The sequence below is a fragment of the Anser anser genome, assembly GCF_964211835.1.
Source record: "Anser anser genome assembly, chromosome: 5".
In the NCBI taxonomy this organism is placed as follows: Eukaryota; Metazoa; Chordata; class Aves; order Anseriformes; family Anatidae; genus Anser; species Anser anser.
In genome coordinates this window covers 28,847,978-28,868,830 of record NC_139725.1, presented here as the reverse complement: position 1 = coordinate 28,868,830, position 20,853 = coordinate 28,847,978, and the positions used below count along the sequence as shown (strand labels likewise).

Below are 20,853 nucleotides of genomic sequence, written 5' to 3'. Positions count from 1 at the left end.
AAGACAGCAATGTCTATTTTGAAGAATGAATAAATTAAATTAAAGCTCCTGCTATATTCACATATAGGAGCAAAGTAACTATACGTAATTTTTCAACTATATTTATTGAAATTGTAACAAGCTATATTCAAAGCTACGTTCACAACTTACAAGTTCTGCATCCCTAAATACAGAAAAAAAAAACAGAGGAGATACTCTTTTAAATAAATTTGCATCAACATATTTCTAAGAAAAACATTGTTCCACTCATTCTTGCATTGATTTAAAACAACAAAAGAAAGCCCTTTTCATTGTTAAAGGGGAGCTACTGACTGATCATACTCTTCCAGGTTTTATTCATACCAATTTAAGCAATGTGACAGAAGATCAAAAAAGCTTGGAGTTATGTAGCTCAGAAATTTATTGAATATTTGGTCAAATACATTCTGTATAGAACTGTTCAACCTGTTTGGTTTTGGTACTCCCAGAAAACATCACTATCAGATGCACTGAGCTGTAATCGCAAATTTGGAATTGTTACGTATGAAAATGGTAAGCATGGGGCTGAAGCCTCCCTCTATTCATGAGATGTGAGACTTGAATATGACTAGACACCTTCCTTTTGAAGGATTCTATTTGTGTAAATTGCTGCATCAAATGTTACTTAGGAGAGGCTTCCATGTATTGGTCTTTTTAAAACAGTAACACACTTCAAGTATTTGCATTTGAAGCTTTCAATACTGGAAACATTTAGTCCAGAGTTTGCAACGGGGTCTCTAATTTTTCATATGCTCTGTCTTCTAAATAATTCCAGAATATTTAGTCTTCAGTTTTGGCTTCCATTTCCTCAGCATCGTCATCGCCATCCACTTCAGCATTTTCCCTCTCCAGTCTTTCCAACTGTCTTGCAAGCTCAGTTTCATCTGTATCAGTAACCACCTTAGGCTGAAAAAAAAAACAAACCACAACACTTGATGAACAATCACTAAAAAACACCCTCTTCAGTCTACAAATAAATATGAAAATAAAGTCATGGTTGGTGGCTCTGATCCTAAGGAGAAAGACATCAAAATCAATCCACTAGTGATGCAGTAAGACCTAGGAAAATAAGAATTTTTGGCCATCTATTTATTTAAGGAATACAGAAAAATTATGCCTTTTTTTCAGTTTCTTAATATCTTTTGCTAAGATGTCTCTTAGCACTACTGATCTTGCTCTGTTTATAAAATGTTGTGAGGAAAAAATAAATCAGTTACATTTCAGAATGCAAAGTGTTCTCACCTCCATCTGCACATTAAAGACTCCTCTCTTCTCCTCAATTTTTTCTTTAATGACAGCCATGGCTTGATTCAGAACAGAGAGTCCTTCAGTTCTCTCCAGGGTTGTGGTAGTCATCACATATCGAGGAGGGGCTATCAGATTAATCTATCACATTGCAGGGAAGAAAAAACAAAACCAAAAAAATAACGAAAAACCTATACTCAGTAACAAAAAAAGAAATATTTTTCTATTAGAAAAGTTATTTCTAGAAGTACAAATAACATGGAATGAAACAACAAACAAGAAAGCACATAGGCTGTCTAATTTCTGGTATCAAAACCAATTATTTTTATGTAGCATACTCTTACAGACAAATATTGTTAAGCGGAGAGAATACCCATCTTGCAGGTAAGTAAAGCAGCCTATCACAATTTTTCAAACAATTAAAAGACTGCAACAACCAATAGATTTTTTTTTTTTAAGATGACTGGACGAGTGAACTTTTTCTTTGTTAAAAGAAAACATTCTAAGAAACTATTTCAAAGAAGGAAGTACTTTCCAGTTTTCTGAAAACACTTATTCAGTAATGCATTCAATATCCTTAAGTGGTTGGGGCAGAAAATTTAGACCTGGGTGTAGTAAGCTTTCTACCAACACTCAAACATGTGTGGACAAAATATTCCTTTTCTTACACAGTCTTATCTCTGAAAATAAAAATTTTTGCTCTACCTGTATAAGGCTGTATAAAGGAACAGCAAGTATTTAGTATGCAAATACTGAACATTAATTAATTGAAGAGAACAAATACAGCTTCTTGAACTTGGAAAGCCACAGCACAGTCACAGGAACAACTAACTGGGACCACATAGTTGCAGGGAAGTGTCCCGTACATGTGCTAGACAGGAGAACCAGAAAGCACATACATGGTTCCTACATGTTTCCTCAGCCTCACCTATGCAACTGTGACAACTGAAAGGTATTGTTATCGAGGACATCAGAAAACTTTGCTATTGATTTCATAATTAAGACAAATACTTACTTTAATGGGCATGGTCTCTGTGGAACAATTCAAGCCTGCTCTCAAAGCCTCCTTTACTGCATCTATGCCTTCATAACCATAACAGGCAACTTCAATATCTAAGACAGATGAATACAAATAATAAAACTTTAAAGTTATCAAAAGTTGTAGAATGCTTAAAGATTTTTTTAGTTAAGCTTTATTAAAAACCTTTTAGCAACCAATGTTTATTCACAATGAGATCCTCAGCATCTTCCAAAACTGAGGAAACATTTCCATTTCTTGGCTTGTAAACTGAGGTAGAAGTCTTTATAAATTCTTTAGTTGTATAACATTTTACATTGTGCTTTGAAAATCCAAGATATGAAACCATATATCTGCGTTCACTGCCCAATAAATTCAACAGGAATGATGATGCATTTCACAACGAGAGACTGAGATATAAAAGGAATACCAAATAAAATGAAAGACCTATCAGGAAAATTGAAACTTGATAAAGTGCACAGCCACAAATTCACAGAATTCTGTCAACAACTACAAGAAAGGCACCACCTTAGGAGCACAGGGATTATCTTTTTAAAATAAATTATATTAAATTATAGTTATAATGAGCGCTAGCCATAGCTTTTTCTAAATGTTGGGAAACAAAGGCATAAGCTTATGCTGTTCATATCTGTAATATCCTAGTTAGTCTAAAGACAAAGATTTGTTTACCTATGTAGCAATGGTGCAAGAGTTTATGTTATACGGAGAAGTTAACCTCACTCCCAGGTGACTCTCAATAATTTGCTATTCCCAGCTATCACAATCATACTTACAAAAAAGCACTCCACAGCCAGTCTCAGGATGAGACTACAAGCCACTAGAATATTTCTATGCTTGAAGAAAAAACTAAAAATAACTTAGACCATCAGAACAAAACAGCAAGATGAATGAAGTAAGAGAACACGTCCTTCGAGGGCACGTTATTTTCAAAAGTGATCACGCATTATGCATGTTAGCAACCTCCTTCTTCATGGCAATCAAATCCCACTTACATATTTGAAGTTTATGTTAACTCCTGGCTATCTAAAGCAATAGGTAGAAGAATTTTTCATGATCTTACTTTCTGCATTCTCATCTGAACTTCACCGTCATGTGGATATTGCTCATCTTTTCTTCCCTTCACTGCAATCAAGAAGGGCTAATGCTCTTCAATATACCCTTGCAGAGCAAAGGCAATTTCTGAATGGTGTTAAAAATGCAACTCTGATCATTGACTATCTGTTTAATGGCAAGCGTGCTTTTAGGCTGTTCAGTTACCTGTACAACCAGCTTTACAATTTTCTAGTGAGTCTTCCTAAGAAGACCAGAGTCATGTGCTTTTTCTGACCACTAACTGAGCTAGTACGAGACAAACCAGCTCATAAACTTCATGAATACATTAGACATATGCTAATACATCTGTCTGAGAGGTTTGCAAACAATCAGCTAGAAATACACCCACAGCAAAGTCATAATTATTCTCACTTGCTCATGGACAAGGAGAGGACATATGACCCAGCCATGCTGACAGTGATCAATCATCCTGTTAGAGAACCAAAGAATTTAACACTTTCAATAATACGGATATTGTGGATTCAGTAATACCTATAAAACATTTAAATTCATCGTATGCCAGTGCAATGTGACAGACTGCATTATATATCAGGACAAGTAACTTGTGTCCCAAGGAACCTGCAGCTGGGGGGTGGGAAAGCCAAGCCACCTTGGACTTTGAGATAGGACCCATACAGGCATTCTGCATGCACTAATATGTCTTAGCTCTGGAACAGCAGTTTCAGTCAAACATCAGCACCACAAACCACTAGTTTTAAATGAGTTTATAGTTTACAAGATACACTCGACTTGTCAAGTCTATTCAATGAACATCTGGAGAGAACTTACCAGCTCGGATTTTGACTGCTTGTGGTGTCAGACGCCTGTTAATATTGTCGATCAATACACGCCTCTCTTCCTCTGTCAGATCCAGGCTATCCAGGATTGCTGGGTCTCTGAGCCAAGCAAAGAAACGGTACAGAACTTACACTGAAGTGGGATATGACACAGCATCAACTTCTGGTATTATTTCAATATTCTTAGCAAAATCATAAAGCTCTACTAGGCAAAGAAAACAGGCAAATTTCTTAAGAGTCCATTGAAACACTGGAAGAAAATACATCTATTTACAGAGTATTTTCTAATGGAAGCACTTAACAACTAAGCAAATAAATAGTTTACTCAGTCTGTTCCTGGAGGAAAAAGTCTTAATTCAACTCATTTTTCCCCTTTTTCCTTTTTTTCTGAGAAGCCAACTAACCACACAAAAAATAGGAATGATTTCTGCCCAGTTTCATTTGTAAATTATATATAGAGTGAGAAATATATCTAGTTGCTTGGCATTTATCTTTCCTCCAATATGAAGATAAACCTGTATTGTATGAAAGAAAATTCACAATGAATCTGAGGTTTTGGAGATACTCTAGCATTTCATATGAAGGGAAGATTTCTGTCTTTCTACAAAGTAACCCATACTAATTCCACATCATTCTTTCAAGCTTTTTTAAAAGTAACTGGATTACAGACATACTTAACTGCTGGCTACGGTCTTGGCTAAAGAAAGGGTAGTTTTTAGATCACAGGCAATCATTTCTCTTTATTATGGTATTAGTTTTACTGAAAATACCACTGAAACAGAAAACAAAGAGCTCTTCACAGAAATCACTCCTATTAGCCCTATAGCTGCCTTTTTTTTTTTTTTTTCTTTTTTCAGTCTTGCCTGATCAAAATTTTCTGAACATTCCTATTTTGTTGCCTAAGAGAAGCAATGCTGTGATTACATTCTTCAGAAACAGGACAGGTCTCTGAAGGGCAATACCAGACTGCCTATAAAACATTACTAGCTGGCAAACGTGAACCAAAACGCCCTCCAGAACAAAGGCAATGTTGGAGACTGGTCTCCACTATTAATAAAATGTCATCTTTCATGATTTTATATACTGATCGTAGATAGCAGAAAAGCCAAACGTAACTGAACAGAAGCCAGAAACTGATCTTTTTTACACATTGAAAAATATGAACCCATAAGGCAGACATGATTTATTAGACTCACAAATTCTGTTTCTTCCTTTACAATCTATTCTGTTAAATCGTCCAGTTACTTGCATGACCTTCAGTAGGCATTCAACAAATAGCTCCCAGACATTGAGTTTTTAATAATTAAAGTGTAAATCTACTTTAAAATTTTATGATAGGTACCTGCTGTACGACACCCCAAAACATTCATTCTCAGCACTCAGAAAGAAATACCAAGTCAAGCTCTTAAGGGGCACACTAGGCTGCCAGTTAGCATTTCAGCAAAGGTAGAAAGGCAGCAGTATCCACACTCTTCCGTTCCACATCAAAGCTTTATGTAGGTGCAAAACAGGAAAAAAAATACAACCTACTGGAAATCTTAAGGTATTACTGATGGAAAGATGTTTTGAAAAGAGAGCTTCAGAAATTTATGCTCCAACCTGTGTAACAGAAGAGCAGCAGCACACCAAATGTGTTCAGGAATTTTTAGTTTTTTTTAAGTTTCTGAATTTGAGAGAGTCTTAAACAGTCAGTGTAATTGGTTTTCTGGCATACAGGTGTTAAAACATTCATCAGTTACAGGATGACCCAGAAATTCTCCTGCAGCAACGTGTCCAGATTGGTCCTTCACCAGTAAACTTGCAATCATTAGAAAGGCATTGTTACTCTATGAACACATTCAGTTTATATGAAGACAGAACAAGTTGTCTCTTCTCAAAACCACAAAAACAGTTTTGAGCTGATCAATCAAAAATACTGCCAAGTGCCCTGCTTCTTAAAATCAATACAATTTTCTAGAATCTTATCACTGTCAACTAGCATTAAATGGAAGTTCATTTACAAGAGTAAAATTGGAAATGCTTATTCAGAAATCTATTTGTGAATTGCCAATTTCATGATAGTAAATTTAAATGGGAACCAAATAGCTTAATTAATTCTGAAAGCCAACTGAAATGCCAGACCTCATAAAAACCTACGAACAATCCATCTTGGTGCATGCTCCATAAGATTCACAACTTCTAACTCTTTCTTTTCATAATTCCATTTCTAAACTCATCATCCCATTTCCATTCTTCAAGATTGAAAGTGTAGAAAAGTAACAAGCCAGCTTGCTGTATTAAAAAAAAAAATAATGCCTGTGGCAGTGGAAGAGTGAGCGTCAGCTATGAGTTGGAATTTCTTCAGACACAGAGCTAGATATGAGTGAAAATATCTGCTTTGGACTAAGAATAGGTAAATTCTGACACAGAAGCCAAGATTAGTGCTGCTTCTATTAGTAACACCACAGGCTCAGCTGCAGCAATATAAATCTCCTCAGTGTTTGTATTCAAGTTTCTCTTAAAAATATTCACTGAGTTCCTCAGTATTTCTCCACAACAAATTCAGTTACTACTTTTAAAAAACTGACATACGCAGAATGGCATATTCAAAGGTGGGTAAAGACAAATCAACTCTGAGTCTTCTTTCTCAAGAGCACTGGGAACTTGAAGAAAAGTAGTGAGAGAGAAACGTATAATTAACAACTGGAAGGCTGATGTCAAGACGCACTAGGTTAACTTAACCACTACATTCTAGTCTACATACTGACTCTTAAAAAAAAGGTGGACATATTTCAGAAAATACTTCTTTGCAATTATGAAATAAACCCATAGAAAGAGAAAAGATGTTCTTACGAGACTGCATGCTTGAATGCATCATAAGCACCATATCCAGGTCTTTTGTACTTGTCATCAAATACCCAGGCAGTTCTCTGGAACAGACTCTCAAGCTGCTCATCCTTAGTGTACTCCAAGACCTCAGCAACATGGCGAAGAATGCTGTAAACCTGGAACATAAATGGGGTGTTAAAAAAATAAAATAAAATCAAAACCAAAACAAAACAGCCATCCTCTCACACTTATCCAGTCTCACCCTGCGAGGTAATGACTGGTTCTTACTCTCAGTTTGCGCAGCATAAAATCATGTCCTGCAGATAGATTAAAGCCCAGAACCAATAGATTCGATTCTAAACACTGTATGAGATTGAAAACAATCTTTCCCTATACTTAACAATAAATTACATACTGAGATCTAGGGGTTTACAAAATATCAAAAACATTTTATTAACCTAAACCTCTATCGTGCAGTTATAAAGACAAAATCATTCTCTCATGGAAACTGATATGAAAAGTATTAACAAGTTGTTAAACAAGCAGTAAACTTGTACACATATAAAAAAAGTTAGAATCAAGGTAATAGTTAATGGTGTTTTACTCAGAAACTTCAGGCCACACAGTAGTAAGGGTGGGATCTGATGCCTTAAATTATCTTTACTCCTTTCCAATAAAATTTGCCCAGTGTTAAACCTGCATATGCTTTTGGATTTCTGATTCTTTGAATATCACCCTTTGCATCACAAATTTTCAACTGACATCTTACTTGATGTATTCATTAACTAATAAGCAGCTTACCAGAGCGCTCACAAACTGATACATTTGTAAAGGTAAATGAGAATCAAAATATGCCTAATAGATGAGAATAATACTTTATTTTTCATATTATCTTATGTCTGCACACTTTGTTTGCTCAGAAAAGAAGACAGCACAACACAGTGCCTGAATAAAGCAAAGCAACTTACAGTCTTTGATTTTGTGAATTTGTCTTCACATTTGATTGCCTCCTCTGGAGAAACTCTTCGTTTTGACAAGTCAATATAACCTACCAGGGAAAATAATTTTCAAAGTGTCAGGCACCGTGCAAACTAAGTCTAACTGCTTCAAGAGAAAAGCATAACAAGCAAAAATCTGGCTCAAGATTTGCCCCTTGTCTTCACTATCAGTTGCTAAAGAAAGTAACAAAACTAAAGCTTAATGAATTTGATCAAATTGTGATTGTATTTTGCTTTTTGTTATTCTGCTATTCATTATTTAATCTCAAAGTTAACTGTAGTTTTAGAATTATTCTAGAAAAACATTTTACTTGAGAAATACCATATAAACAGGTTCCTATCAGATGTGCTTGGTGCTCATTTTCATTATTTCTTTATACATGAATACAGATTTTGCATGAACAGTATTATTGAAAAACACGTCCTAAACAGAAAAATATATTGAAAAACCCTCTAAAGTCAAAGATTCAATTGTTCAGAAGATGGGAGAAAACAAAGCTTAAGTCTGCACAATCTCTACTTGTAACCTTCTATCGGAAGTACGTGATACGATAATTACATATATGTGATCTATTTGACAGCCAAGGTTCAGGACTTAAGGCACAGGATGGAATGTGAGCATTAAATTTTCACCACTATGTCAGATGACCCCTCTCTTCAGTCAGGACCTAAAAAATCTGCATAGATACCAAAAAAATCCACTTCCCTATGGTTTGTTGACCAACAGTCAGCTGGTGAGGACCCATTTTAGCAAGTCTTTACTGATGTGATTAACCTTCATTAACCTGATTACCAAAGGGAAAAATGATTGTAAACATCAGATGGCAGGATGATGGTTTATTTTGCTTAAGTATCTAAAATAAAGAACCCCTGGCAAAATCTATGAATGGCTAGGCTTCCCAGTTAATCTGCATTTCTTGTTATGACTTCAATCTTGATATATCCCATAATATCCCCAATACCTTTCTCTTTGTCAACTCTTATGACCACAACACATTCGTTCCTTCCAATGCGGATGAGTTTGTTTATGGAACGAATACGTCTTCTGGACAGCTCGCTGAGGAGGATCATGCCTTCAATGTTGTTGTACTCCAGCAGGCTGACGTAAGCCCCCATTTCAGCGATGGACCGAACATTGACCATCACTACATCTTCCACCTCTGGAAATTTATGCTGGTAGAATCTACAGCTTAGTACTGGCATTCTGGAATTTGAACAGAAAACAAGGAAAAAGAAACAAGGACGACTTATTTCACAGTACATCGCTGAAGTCTCCTACAAGCACGGTAAAACGCAGTAGGGACTGGTGAGGATAGAGAGAAACACTGATACTAGAAACTGCTAATTAGGATAAGGCTTGTGCAATGTATGGTTAGGTTTTAACAGATAATAAGCAACAGATTGATTAATACTTCAAAATTGCCACATTTTTTATGATGTTCACTTTTTGCATGGAAGAAGAGAAAGCTTGCTACCCCAACTTTATTGTCTGCTTCAACTGTCATGCTATCCGTACATAGTGCACCACACAGAAGAGGCCTCAAGTGGTGAAAAGAAGGCACTGCACTCTTCACAGTCATCTAAATTCATAAGGCCACGTAAAGTTTTAAGTCAGAAACCAGATTTCAACAACAGAAGGACACAGAAGAGAAGCTTGCACTGCCAACAAAGGTATTTGTATGCACAGCTATAGACAGCATGTGAAAGGCTGAGGAAGTAAGAGGTAGAGTGACGCTTCTCTACTACTACTGAGAAGGAAGACTCCAGATTCCAGAAGATAATTTTCTGAACTCAGCACAGGATGGTTGGAATAGTGCTGCAAGAACTGCTCCAGGGGCCACCTGTCGGCACTGAAAGGAAGCAAAGGCAACAACCAGAAGATGGAACGAGCCTGACGTGAGTGAAGCACTAAACAGAAAACAGACCCCTAAAAATGACTTAAAAAAAGCCTAACATATAGGTAGCCAGGATGAAATATATAAACATATATATATATATATATAAACAGAATTTCTTTGTCATAGAATCAAAAAAGGTACCAGGTTCATGTTTAGTAATCACGTGGTGACACGATGGAACGCTCAAACTGCCTCCCTCTCCTGATGCTGACAGCGATCCACGTACTCACCACTAATGGTGAGGCTGGGCCCAGGCCTTTCGTCAGCTTCGTGCACAAGTTTAAGAACATTTTAGAAGCAGGAGCCTACAAAACTGAGTCAAATGCACTGCTCCTTCAGTTTAATCGCCATTTCAAAGCGGTGCTCCTGATCTTCACAGCAGCACTAGTGCTTTCTAGCTATATGAGGCTCTACAAAGAGAACATGATGGTAACACCAAGTGCTACTACACATGGCCACACAATTCAGAAGGCCGTGTCTGCCCTCGTTTTCATTTTTACCTTTCAGAAAAGGGCTACAAACTAGTAGATACACTACTAATACGAACTACTAGAAACAAACAATTATGAAGACATACAATTTCATACAATCTGAAGCTGAAACAAACAGCTCCAAGATTAAAACCACAACTGTTACAGGCGACATTTCTAGGCCACTCAGCGCAATTCCAGCGAACCCCCAGCCGTGAGGCCGGCCGCACAGACCGCCAGGCCACCCCAGCACGGGGAGCAGGAAGGGCAGGCACGGCTCCGCACGCCGGGCCCCGCCGCTCCCCTCCCCAGAGGGAACTTGCCACGCCGGCCTCCCGCGGGGCCGGCCTCCGGAGCTACGCCCAGCCCGGCCGCGGCGCCACGGGACGGTCGGGGCCCCGGCAGGAGCCCACCCCCGGCCCCACGAGGCCCACGGGCTGCCGGGCCGCAGCTGCGGGGCGGCGCCGCTCCCTCCCTCCCTCCCTCCCGCCCGGCCTGCGCCCAAGCACCGGCCGGGCCCATCCCCAGCCCCGCTCGGAGCCGAGCTCCCTCCCGACGCCGCGGCGCCCGCCCCGGGCCGCTACCTGCCGGCGGCCGAGGCTCCCTCTCCGCGCTCGCTGCTCCTGCCTCAGCGTGCACCCGGCCCCGCCGCACAGCGCGCAGCCGCCGGCCCGCCCCGGCGCCGGGCGGGGAGCCGCGGCCGCCCCTCGCTGCAGCGCCCCCGCAGGCGGCCGCCGGCGCCGCCCGCAGCGGCAGCGCCCGCCCTCGGCCCGCGGCCGCGTCACGGGACGGCCGCGGCGGTGAGAGGCGGAGCGGCCCCCGCTCGCCGCCGCCGCCGCCACCATGTCGGGCAAGGACCGCATCGAGATCTTCCCGTCGCGGATGTGAGTGGCCCGGCGGGCCCGGGGCGGGTGGGCAGCGCCGGGGGGAGCGCCCGGGCCGAGCCCCCGGCAGGGCCGCCCTCCCTCCCTCCGTGTTTTGGGGTGAAACGCGCTGTGGGGCCGCGGCTGGATCCCCTCCCCTCTGGTTTCTCTTCTCCGGCGGCTCAAAATTAGCCGTCAGCCATCTGAGGGCTGCCGCGGCATCCAGAGCCACGGCATAAGCAGCTTCCAGGGTGGTGGTGTGGGGGGGTTTACAGTCGTACCATTAGGCAAGGCAGGATTTAAAAATAGAACATGAATATAAGCAAAAATGCACAATCAAACCATACCTTCCCTTCACTGTTTAACTGATGTTGTATAAGAGGTTGGCCATAAAGAATTTTTTTTAAAAAAAGGAAGTGCAGTGAGTGGACAGTCAAGTAATTTTCCAGGTTGTGACAGCAAACCGTTCGTCATGCAGTCAGATGTCCCCTGACCAGGCTTAAGAAAGCAGCCAACATCTGAATGAATGCAAACATTTAAAATTGATAAAGTATTAAAAATGCAGTTTTCATAGTGCTGCTCCTCTTCAGGACTCTCCAGGACAGAAAGACTTTGCCTTGGGGTGAAAGGCTGTTTCAAATCTTCCTGCATAAAATTAGGCTGATGACTGGATATGATCTTTATAGGAAGATGTCTTGCAGGATAGAAAACCTCAAACGTAAAATAATAACTATTCCCTCATGAATGAGCTCAGGCCATACGTAACAACAGCTTATATGGAAATATTAATATATTACATGGTAAAGGTTCTGTTTCGAACCTCAGTTCAGAAATAAATGACTGCATGTACTAAGTCACCTGGTCGCCTGCTCTTCGATACTGCTCTTGCCATGCCATTTACATGTCTGAGGAGGAGGCATCTCAACCACTTCTGAAAGGTATCTGTTTTTGTGGGCTGACAGATCGTGGCAAGGAGGTAGCGATGTACAAAGATTTAATATTTACAAGCCCTGTTTCAAATGAGGTAATAGAGTAATAATGTGGCAGATATTTTGATAGGAACGTGAGTTAGGATGTTAAAAGTAAAGATGGCCTTCTTCTAGAACAATTTTTTTATTAACTGATGGAACTGAATTTTACAAGGTTTTTGGCTTTGTTCTCTTTTGGTGGTATGACCCTCTTCTGGGCGGGATATGATCACTCACAGAAGCTGCTTGGTCTCCTTGAAAGTAAACAGGACTTTGTTTAGTGCACTCACAGAGCCTGTGAAATCTTGCTTGAACTAGAAAGTGAGCCAGTCTCGATCAGGTAGGGAACAGAGTGAGAAGGTAGCTCAAGGTGGTAACAGTGACCTGCTTGTTGTGGAAATTAAGGTGCCTTGTTGTTCTTTGTCTTTTTATCATGAACATTCATAAAGTATATGTGCTTCTCGGTTATAACAATCTTGTAGGCATTAATGAAGCTGTTCTTATAACATGTCGGTAGAGTGAGGAAGTAACTGTGTCCACTGCACGGGCAGAATCTTCATTATACTTACGTTTTCCAAGGTCAGAGAGGAAGCGTATAGGCTTCTCTTTACAGACATGAATGTCATTCTTTGTGCACACTTACTATGTATACAAAGCAGTAGCTTCAGTTAGCACAGTGGATTTTGTAGTATAGCTACTGCAATTTTAGTTCAAAAGATTCGTCAAATTAAAATATATGTGACAGCAGAGAGGGAAGCAAAGTTTGGATCCTTTTTCAGTTCCCAATTCTGCACCAGAAACCTGGAAGTTTGCTACTGGAAATAAATAAATGAATAAATAAAATTCTATCCTGAATTGTCTCTGCTGTTTTGCCACGTTGATGTTTCTTCATTGCTTCATACTTTCTGTCATGTCCACGTCAGAAAATCATGTGTAATTTTTTTCCTAATCCCTTTGGATGATGCAGGACATTTTTATTTCTTCCTTTGTTTAACAGGGCTCAGACCATCATGAAGGCTCGTTTGAAAGGAGCCCAAACAGGTCGTAACCTCTTGAAGAAAAAATCTGATGCTTTGACACTTCGATTCAGGCAGATCCTTAAGAAAATTATTGAGGTAGGTAAATTAGATTTTTTTTGTCTCTCTTTATTTGAAATCAGTTTGTCAGTTGTGCATTCCCATTCTACTAACTTCATTAGATAGGCTAGAATGTAGGACAACATTGTAGATAACCCGTTCTTTGTAAGTGAGGCTTCTGAGGACAGGTGAGCAGAACTATGTTTTCCTGGCTGCAGTGGTGCAGAAAGTTAATATCCTTCACCTCTTTCCAACCAGTCCTCGGCTGTGGTTCCCTACCATCTCTTCTGGGTTACAGAAAATTTGCTCTGACGGTGCTAAATACATTATGAGTGGATCTAACATGTTCTGTAGGGCTACTTCCGTTGCTTTATCTGGCCTGAGAGGATGCTGCAGATCTATAATGTTTTTGGCATGACTAGGCACACTAGGAAGCAGAGACAAGAAATTTTGTCCAGATGGACCTTGTTCCTTTATGAAGAAACATCAAGTCCTGCTTCTTTCTTTGTAACATGACTGACAAATCCAAGATATTCAGCAGAGCCTAATATGGCTTGTTCTCTCCTACCATACTAGACAGGTTTTAGTTGTACTGTTTTTGCTGGAACTGCTACGATGTCTATGGTTAGCAGTAGTGTTTTGTTACCTTGCTGTAGACAAGCTCTTGGCACTCTGTGTCTAGTTGCCTACAGACTGACTAAGACACAAAGGCTCTTGCTTCTCAATAGCGTGGTTTTTAGCTGCAAGGCCTTGAAATGTGTAAAAATGAGAAAGAATGGAGTAGGAGGAGAGAGCAGCTTCACAAAGTTACAGACACCTGTATGCTGAAAAACAACTTCAGACGTCTCATAGTATCCAGTACAATATGAAGGAAAAGTGATTTCCTACCGAGACACTTTATTGTTGCAATTTAACCCCCATGTAGTAGAATTTTATGATTATTGAGACAGACGAGTCTTTTGCAGTTTCTTTGAGTTCTTACACTGGGTGAGTGAAACAGCTGAAGTATTTCTTTTTAAACCAGACACCTGGGAATTATAATTTGCAATTTGCAGTTTGAGAGTGAGACAGAGATATCAGATTTTCTCCTTTTTACTCTCTTAAATTTCTCATTGTTTTCTTTATGCTGTTAGTTATTCATCCTGGAAAAAGAGTAATATACCTTGTATTTGCTGCCTCTTTTTTTTAACAGACTAAGTTGCTGATGGGTGAGGTGATGAGAGAAGCTGCCTTTTCACTTGCTGAGGCAAAGTTTACAGCAGGAGATTTCAGGTGAGGATTACTGATCTCATGGGTATCCTACCCCTGGGAAAGTGTGATCAACAAATTGTTGATTTCTCTTCTGGAAATAAGTAAAATTCTTAAACACACTTTTTAAAAGAAAAAAAGGCAGTGGGCAAGGTAGGACAGGCTGAACTGAATTCCATTAAATAAAGGTGAAAAACATCACTGCAGGAGAGAGAGAACTTGTGTGATGAAAATGTATAAAAAACAAAGCTGAAAAATTAACAGAATTTACATACAAATTATGCACAGACCCTTGATTTGAGAAGTTGTTTTTTGCAGCTTGGAAGCTAAAACATAGGTATACAAGACTGTATGTCAGAGTGTTGGATTATGTATTATTTTGATTTTTGTTGTGGACCTGAGGACAGGATCCAATATGTGTTATTGTTTCCTAGTGAGTCATTTGGAGATTCTCCTCAGTGTTTCAGCATCGTGTCTCACGACCTCTTGCCTCACTAGGACTAGTGAGGGCTGTGAGAGGGGAGACAGAGCTTTTTCCTCCAGTGGGTTATTTTTAATTGCATTTTAATAAATTACAATTCTAACTAGGCTGTTTGTGTACTTCATCCAAATGTAGCTCTTATAGTGTTAATGATTCAGCTGATGGCACCGCCAATTAATGGGGAATAGCTAAGCGATCGGATGCAGTAGTAACCTGTGTGCTGCTGGAGGTGCACAGCATCCATGAAAGCCTTTTTACTCTCATGTGGATGTGGTGCTACTTCCTGCCTTAGCCAGGCAGTATTTAGGTATAAACAATAGTTAGATTCCACCCTGAAAGTAAATTGTACTTCAGTGGAAGAGTTGGCTACAGTGACCTGTTATTGGAAGACACTTTGGAATCCTTCAAGATGAATTGTACAAGCTTAAGTTCGTTAACACAGTAAGAGCTAGTGGGTAAACAAACTCATTTACTGTTCTGAAAGAACAAATAAATATGAACTCATAAAAACAGAGTGTTGTGGCCTTGGTCTACATTAAAGCCTTGAAATTCCTTTGCTTTTAGTAGGAAGAGAATTGCACAGGTTGATTAGACTCAACGTTACTGAAATATTTTAAAGTCATTTGCCAGATAACTGGCTAGTTTTTAGATATGCTTTGTATACTTAGTCTAAAACATTTCCAGAGTTCCATTTCAGAGTCTGTTTCTTTTACATTTCCAGACATTGCTGGAAAACTGTTTCTTTGAAAGCTTCTGTGTTAGCTTTGAAGACTGTGCAATTAACTGCGCAGAGTACTGAACTAAAAATAATTTCCAAATCATTACAGCTATTTGATAACTACTTCACGTTGCCTATAATGATGAATTAATGAACCACTTCAGTGCTCGTGATTAAGATGTATGTTTTCTTCCTCACAGTACCACTGTGATCCAAAATGTGAACAAAGCTCAAGTCAAGATCAGAGCTAAGAAGGACAATGTAGCAGGTGATTCTTCTCTAGACTATGGGTATTTCGACTTTCCAGGGAATCACGGGAGGTGACTGAAATATGCAGGAGTGTTTCCAAACACCATCTCCTCTTATTTCTCTTATTAATGTCACGGAAGGAACGTTTCTAACTTACTAAGATTTTTCAGATACAGAAGATATTTATGTTTAGTCATTTACCATCATTTCATAAGATGAAACAAGTGTACATAAACTGTAGTCCAATTTCTAGATCTTCAAATAATGCATAATTTCCGTTACTGAAAGTAAATCAGAAAACCAGGAAATTAAGTATCAGAATTAAATAAATTTTAAGAAATTAAATATCAGTAATTGTCTATGAAGAAAACAGGAAAGAATAATCAAGATTGAATGCTGAAAATATTCCTTAAGCATGGGGAATATATTGCTAAGTGGTAACATAATAAAATTGAATACTGAATACAATGGAATACTTCTCTGAATTTTTCATGTGTCTAGATCTCCATGATCTCAATATAATTTCGAAGTTCCATATTAAAGTGGAAGAATCAGCATGATTAAATCTTTCCAAGCTATATGGGGAGATTTTGGAAGCAAAGCTTCTGAGCTTATGGAATTTACTAGAAGCAAATGGGGTAAAAATGAGTTGTAATTAAAAAAAAATATATAGAACCTTATGTCTCTTACACACATACTTGCTCACTTTTGCCAGGTGTAACCTTGCCAGTTTTTGAGCACTATCAGGAAGGAGGGGACAGTAAGTACAAAACAAGTGCTTTCTATCTTACATGTACTTGTAGCTATTCTGTGCTAGTAGAAAAATACTTGTCATACTTTGCTGATAAGTCAGTTTACATCACAGGCATAGGAGTATGTATTTCCTCTGTCTTTTGCTGTTTACAAAGCTATTTTTGCTTTGTCCCGTTCCTCTAATACGGAGAGATTATTAAGGGGTCATAGTGGATTTTAATTTTCTAAATTGTTGAATTTTTCAAACTAGGAGAAGGCTTGTTTACCAGTTTTTTGAGACTGGTAGATCTTATTGTAGACATGCACAGCAATGATCTGTAGTAACACAAACCATTACAACAATTGATTTGTTAATGGGCAAAGACTTTAGCTTATCACTTTCTGAGCTGTCTGTATCCCCGTAGTTCATAAAGTACTAATTTTTATCTAGAAAGAAAGCACCATGGTAGCATTAGCAACAAATTTCACGTTTTATTTTTTTCAGGCTATGAGCTGACTGGCTTGGCCAGGGGTGGAGAACAGCTGGCTAAGCTGAAGAGAAACTATGCAAAGGCTGTGGAGCTGCTTGTGGAACTGGCCTCCTTACAGGTTGATGGGAGAAAAAAATGGCTGGGGAGTGGGGAGGAGCCTTTGGTTTCTCCGTGTTCTGAAATTAAAAGTAACATAGTCTCAGTGGTTGTAGCTGAGTAATTTCAGCTGTAATATATACCTTTTGTCCCAGTGCTCTACAAAGTTGCAAACCTTTTTCAGCTATAAAACACAGTTATACTACCACTTCATAGAACTCTACAATGCTATAAACTTTGGGGAGTTGCTATGGGGTGTAGTTGGTATTTGAAACTGCTGATGTGCAGTGCTCAGATGTGATCTGGTGGTAGTAAGAGCACAAACATCAGCAGAAACAATTCTGCTTCCATCAAGTGAGCAGCTTTGGCTTACAAGTGCTGTTTGTTTTTGTGTGTACAATACATTGAAATGCCTAGTTTGTCTTGTTATGTGTTAATTATTTATTCCTGTTCCACAGACATCCTTTATTACTTTGGATGAAGCCATCAAAATAACAAACAGACGTGTGAATGCAATTGAACATGGTGAGTGTTTTTCTGTTTGGGATGCATAACGCTTTTGTGTCTCCATGCAAGATGGGGAGCTGGGTCCTGGAAGCTACTCTTCTTTTGACTGATTTCATTAGTAGGATTTCAAACCAGTTCAAGAATGTTTGAGAGAGCATTACAACGAAGCACATTGCAAATAACAAAAATGAAAAGCCCAGTTCCATTCTGAGTTGCTGATAGCTGGAATTTTGCACGTATGCAATAACTTACTTCAGCAGATGATTCGAAACTATCCCTTTCAGTATATTTTTCCATAGATCTACTTCAAACTTGCAGGCCTTATCTGCAGCTTATCCCTTAGCAAATTTGACTGTAGAAAAGTTTTCTTTTGTGGCCTTCCAAATGAATTTGGCAGCATTGCTATCAGATTTCTCCTTTGGAAAAGTGGTTCTGGCACATGGCTTTCAGAATCGCTCGGTATGTTTAAGCTTTTTTTGATGTCTTGTATCTTCCCTTGTGATAGTATATTTGAGCATTTGTTTCCTTGATGGCTTTTTCCAACTGAAATCATAATTCTTTGTGTAAGTCCTATATCGAACAAAATTTTCTGAAAGAATGTGATGGATGAATATAGCTTTACTTCTAATCTCGCCCATCTTTTGAAGGATTATTTTTTAACCTGTTCAGTGGGGAAAAAAAGACCTTATTAAAAAGTCAAGAATCCGTGTTTTCAATTCCATTACATATCTTTCAGAAGAATGTGTTATCAGAGATTCCATGATGTTTGGAGTCCTAGTTTAGTCCTGGACTTACTGAAGAAAACAATTTTGTATATTTGTCTAATGAAATAGCGTGATCTTCCATGAAAGACAATTCCCCTTGGCCAAAAGAATTACTAGGTTTACTTTAAATAACCATCTGTGCACTGTATTATGACAACTTCCTGAGTAATATAGCAGCAGTCCAACAACTTCCTTGTTTATATTTCTTTAGTGATTATTCCCAGGATTGAGCGCACTCTTTCCTATATCATCACAGAACTGGATGAAAGAGAACGAGAGGAATTTTACAGGTAATTATCTAAAACAAGACCAGACTGGTCTCTTTTTCTCAAATAGACCATTCCTCAGAGAGGACTTAGGAGAACTGCCAAATCTGGCAGTGAACGCTGTTAAGTATGACCTGGTTATTAACGCACATTGAATTTCCAGAGCTGGGCACTTGTAGACCTGCAATTGCTGGTTTCAGAGTTACAGATGAATCCCTACCACTGGGCTGTACATAGCTGTCTTCAGCTATGTCTCCAGCAGGAACGATGGAATACAGTACACTGAGGTGCTCTGCTTTAAGGACACCTCTGTCACAGAGGCTGGTGTTCTGCACTACGTGAAGCAAAGGTGTCAAACCTGAAATGAATTAAAGCTAAGTTGCCTTCATTCGAGAAAAGCAGAGTAGTGGTATAATGCAGTACTTAAGGTAAAAAATGTCATTTAGAGTTCGGGTGAAAAAGTGAGTTAATCTGTAGAGATGAATATTTTTGAAGGGTAGCAGCTTGCAAAAAGAGCATTTTGTCACTTATTACAGGACTTTCATTTCCTGGTGAACTTTTCCAGGCAGCTTTATCACAGCCAACTTGTACGACATCTTTGCTGCTAGCCTGTTTTATGAAAACATCACATCACTTTCACAGATAAACCAAATTTCTCCTCACAGGTTAAAGAAGATCCAGGAAAAGAAAAAAGTACTGAAAGAAAAATCTGAGAAAGAACGGGAGCTGCGAAGGGCTGCTGGTGGGGAACGTGAACCAGCTAATCTCTTAGCAGAAGAGAAGGATGAAGACCTTCTCTTTGAGTAACCTGGTGCAGTTGTTATATTTGGAGCAGGGGACCCAGAATACAGAAGGCCCAGTTGCAGTATAATTTGGGACATGTTGCCTCAATCATACTTAAGTGGCTTCTCAGTTGGTGTTTAAGTCTTGAGTTGACCGGGTTGTGGATTTCTCCTGGGAGATTAGAAATCTGGGAACTTGACTGTAGCATAGGAGGAAAATGAGAGATCAGTAAGGTGCTTTATATCAGGAAAGCCTTCTGTTATGTGCTCAATCTGTTTCTTCATTTAATAGGAATGACTGTCCATACCTGTTTTGCACGGTGGCTCTGGATTTGCCTAATCTGATTCCCTTTTAATCGTTCCTCTTACCACTGCAGGCAGAGGAAAATGTTATTTAGGGAGAGAGATACATGCACTGTTCTTTACTGCTGAAATGTGAATTAACTTGAAAGTTGCTTAAAACAGGTGTTGGTACAATTTAAGTAAACGCAACTCTAGTTTTCTAACCTGTTGATGAAATCCACAGTCTTTATGATTTATTTCTGTTGCATGATTGTTACCACTGGCCTAAAACATCTGTGGTTTTAATTAGAGGTTCTGCCAATTTGTGTATTCTGTGCTAGAAACAAGTAAAAGTTCTAAATGTTAAATATCTGGTGCCTGTCTCCTGCTGCAAGAAGATGATGGTCTTAAAAGCTTAGAAACTGTCATGCTGATTGCGAGATAGCCCTCTCTTCATCCCACACCCCCCCAGTTTATAATGTGCACTGGGCACATCTCCTTTTATCCTATGTCCAAATTCACTTACCCTTTACGTCTTTAGATAAAACAGCCAAGGAGAGGTCATATCCTCTTGCCACAAACGCATAGAAGCTCTTTTAAGCTATCCAGCTCCATGTTGCTTTAAATCTTCATCACAAGTAGGCAGGCAAGCAGGGTTGAATGTACAGTAGTCCATTCTTGTGCTTTTTTTTTTTTGCATTCTAGGGTGATTAGAGGAATTTAGGAAAGAGGTGAATAAGCTGGCATATGCAGTGGGCACCATGGCATAGATTTATTCTGTTAGTAATAAACTCTTCAATGTAAGCATCTTGTTTTAAACATGATCCAGCACTTAACAGCAGATGCAGGGGAAATGCAAGAAAAAATATTTCTATTAGCACCTTTTAAAGAGTCATTTTACAATTTTATGAAGCAAAAGGCCATTTCTTTCCTCTTTAGAAGCTGAAAGCAGCACAGCTAAATGA

General features: G+C 39.1%; 2 protein-coding genes across 2 annotated transcripts; one reads left to right on the top strand and one right to left on the bottom strand.

Moving 5' to 3' along the window:
• Positions 1 to 382: 382 nt before the first annotated feature.
• EIF2S1 (eukaryotic translation initiation factor 2 subunit alpha) lies at positions 383 to 11,096 on the bottom strand. The gene is made up of 8 exons (XM_083838797.1): positions 10,950 to 11,096; positions 8,960 to 9,201; positions 7,968 to 8,047; positions 7,024 to 7,175; positions 4,184 to 4,290; positions 2,279 to 2,376; positions 1,261 to 1,404; positions 383 to 924 (listed from the first exon to the last, which is right to left on the bottom strand). Exons 2-8 carry the CDS (start codon positions 9,198 to 9,200, stop codon positions 799 to 801), a joined length of 948 nt encoding a protein of 315 aa, XP_083694923.1. The 5' UTR covers position 9,201; positions 10,950 to 11,096; the 3' UTR covers positions 383 to 798.
• On the top strand, positions 11,089 to 20,256 carry ATP6V1D (ATPase H+ transporting V1 subunit D). Its single transcript, XM_083838800.1, has 9 exons — positions 11,089 to 11,249; positions 13,194 to 13,311; positions 14,465 to 14,544; positions 15,920 to 15,987; positions 16,684 to 16,728; positions 17,206 to 17,309; positions 17,746 to 17,812; positions 18,770 to 18,848; positions 19,490 to 20,256. Exons 1-9 carry the CDS (start codon positions 11,209 to 11,211, stop codon positions 19,629 to 19,631), a joined length of 744 nt encoding a protein of 247 aa, XP_083694926.1. The 5' UTR covers positions 11,089 to 11,208; the 3' UTR covers positions 19,632 to 20,256.
• Positions 20,257 to 20,853: the final 597 nt, after the last annotated feature.

Coding starts and splice junctions, on each gene's coding strand:
- ATP6V1D (XM_083838800.1), top strand. CDS start 11,209: ATGTCGGGCAAGGACCGCATCGAGATCTTCCCGTCGCGGAT. Junction 11,250..13,193: donor GAGATCTTCCCGTCGCGGAT/GTGAGTGGCCCG, acceptor TTTGTTTAACAG/GGCTCAGACCATCATGAAGG. Junction 15,988..16,683: donor TAAGAAGGACAATGTAGCAG/GTGATTCTTCTC, acceptor CACTTTTGCCAG/GTGTAACCTTGCCAGTTTTT.
- EIF2S1 (XM_083838797.1), bottom strand. CDS start 9,200: ATGCCAGTACTAAGCTGTAGATTCTACCAGCATAAATTTCCAGAGGTG. Junction 4,291..7,023: donor GCATTCAAGCATGCAGTCTC/GTAAGAACATCT, acceptor TGCTTGGCTCAG/AGACCCAGCAATCCTGGATA. Junction 2,377..4,183: donor AGCAGTCAAAATCCGAGCTG/GTAAGTTCTCTC, acceptor CATCTGTCTTAG/ATATTGAAGTTGCCTGTTAT.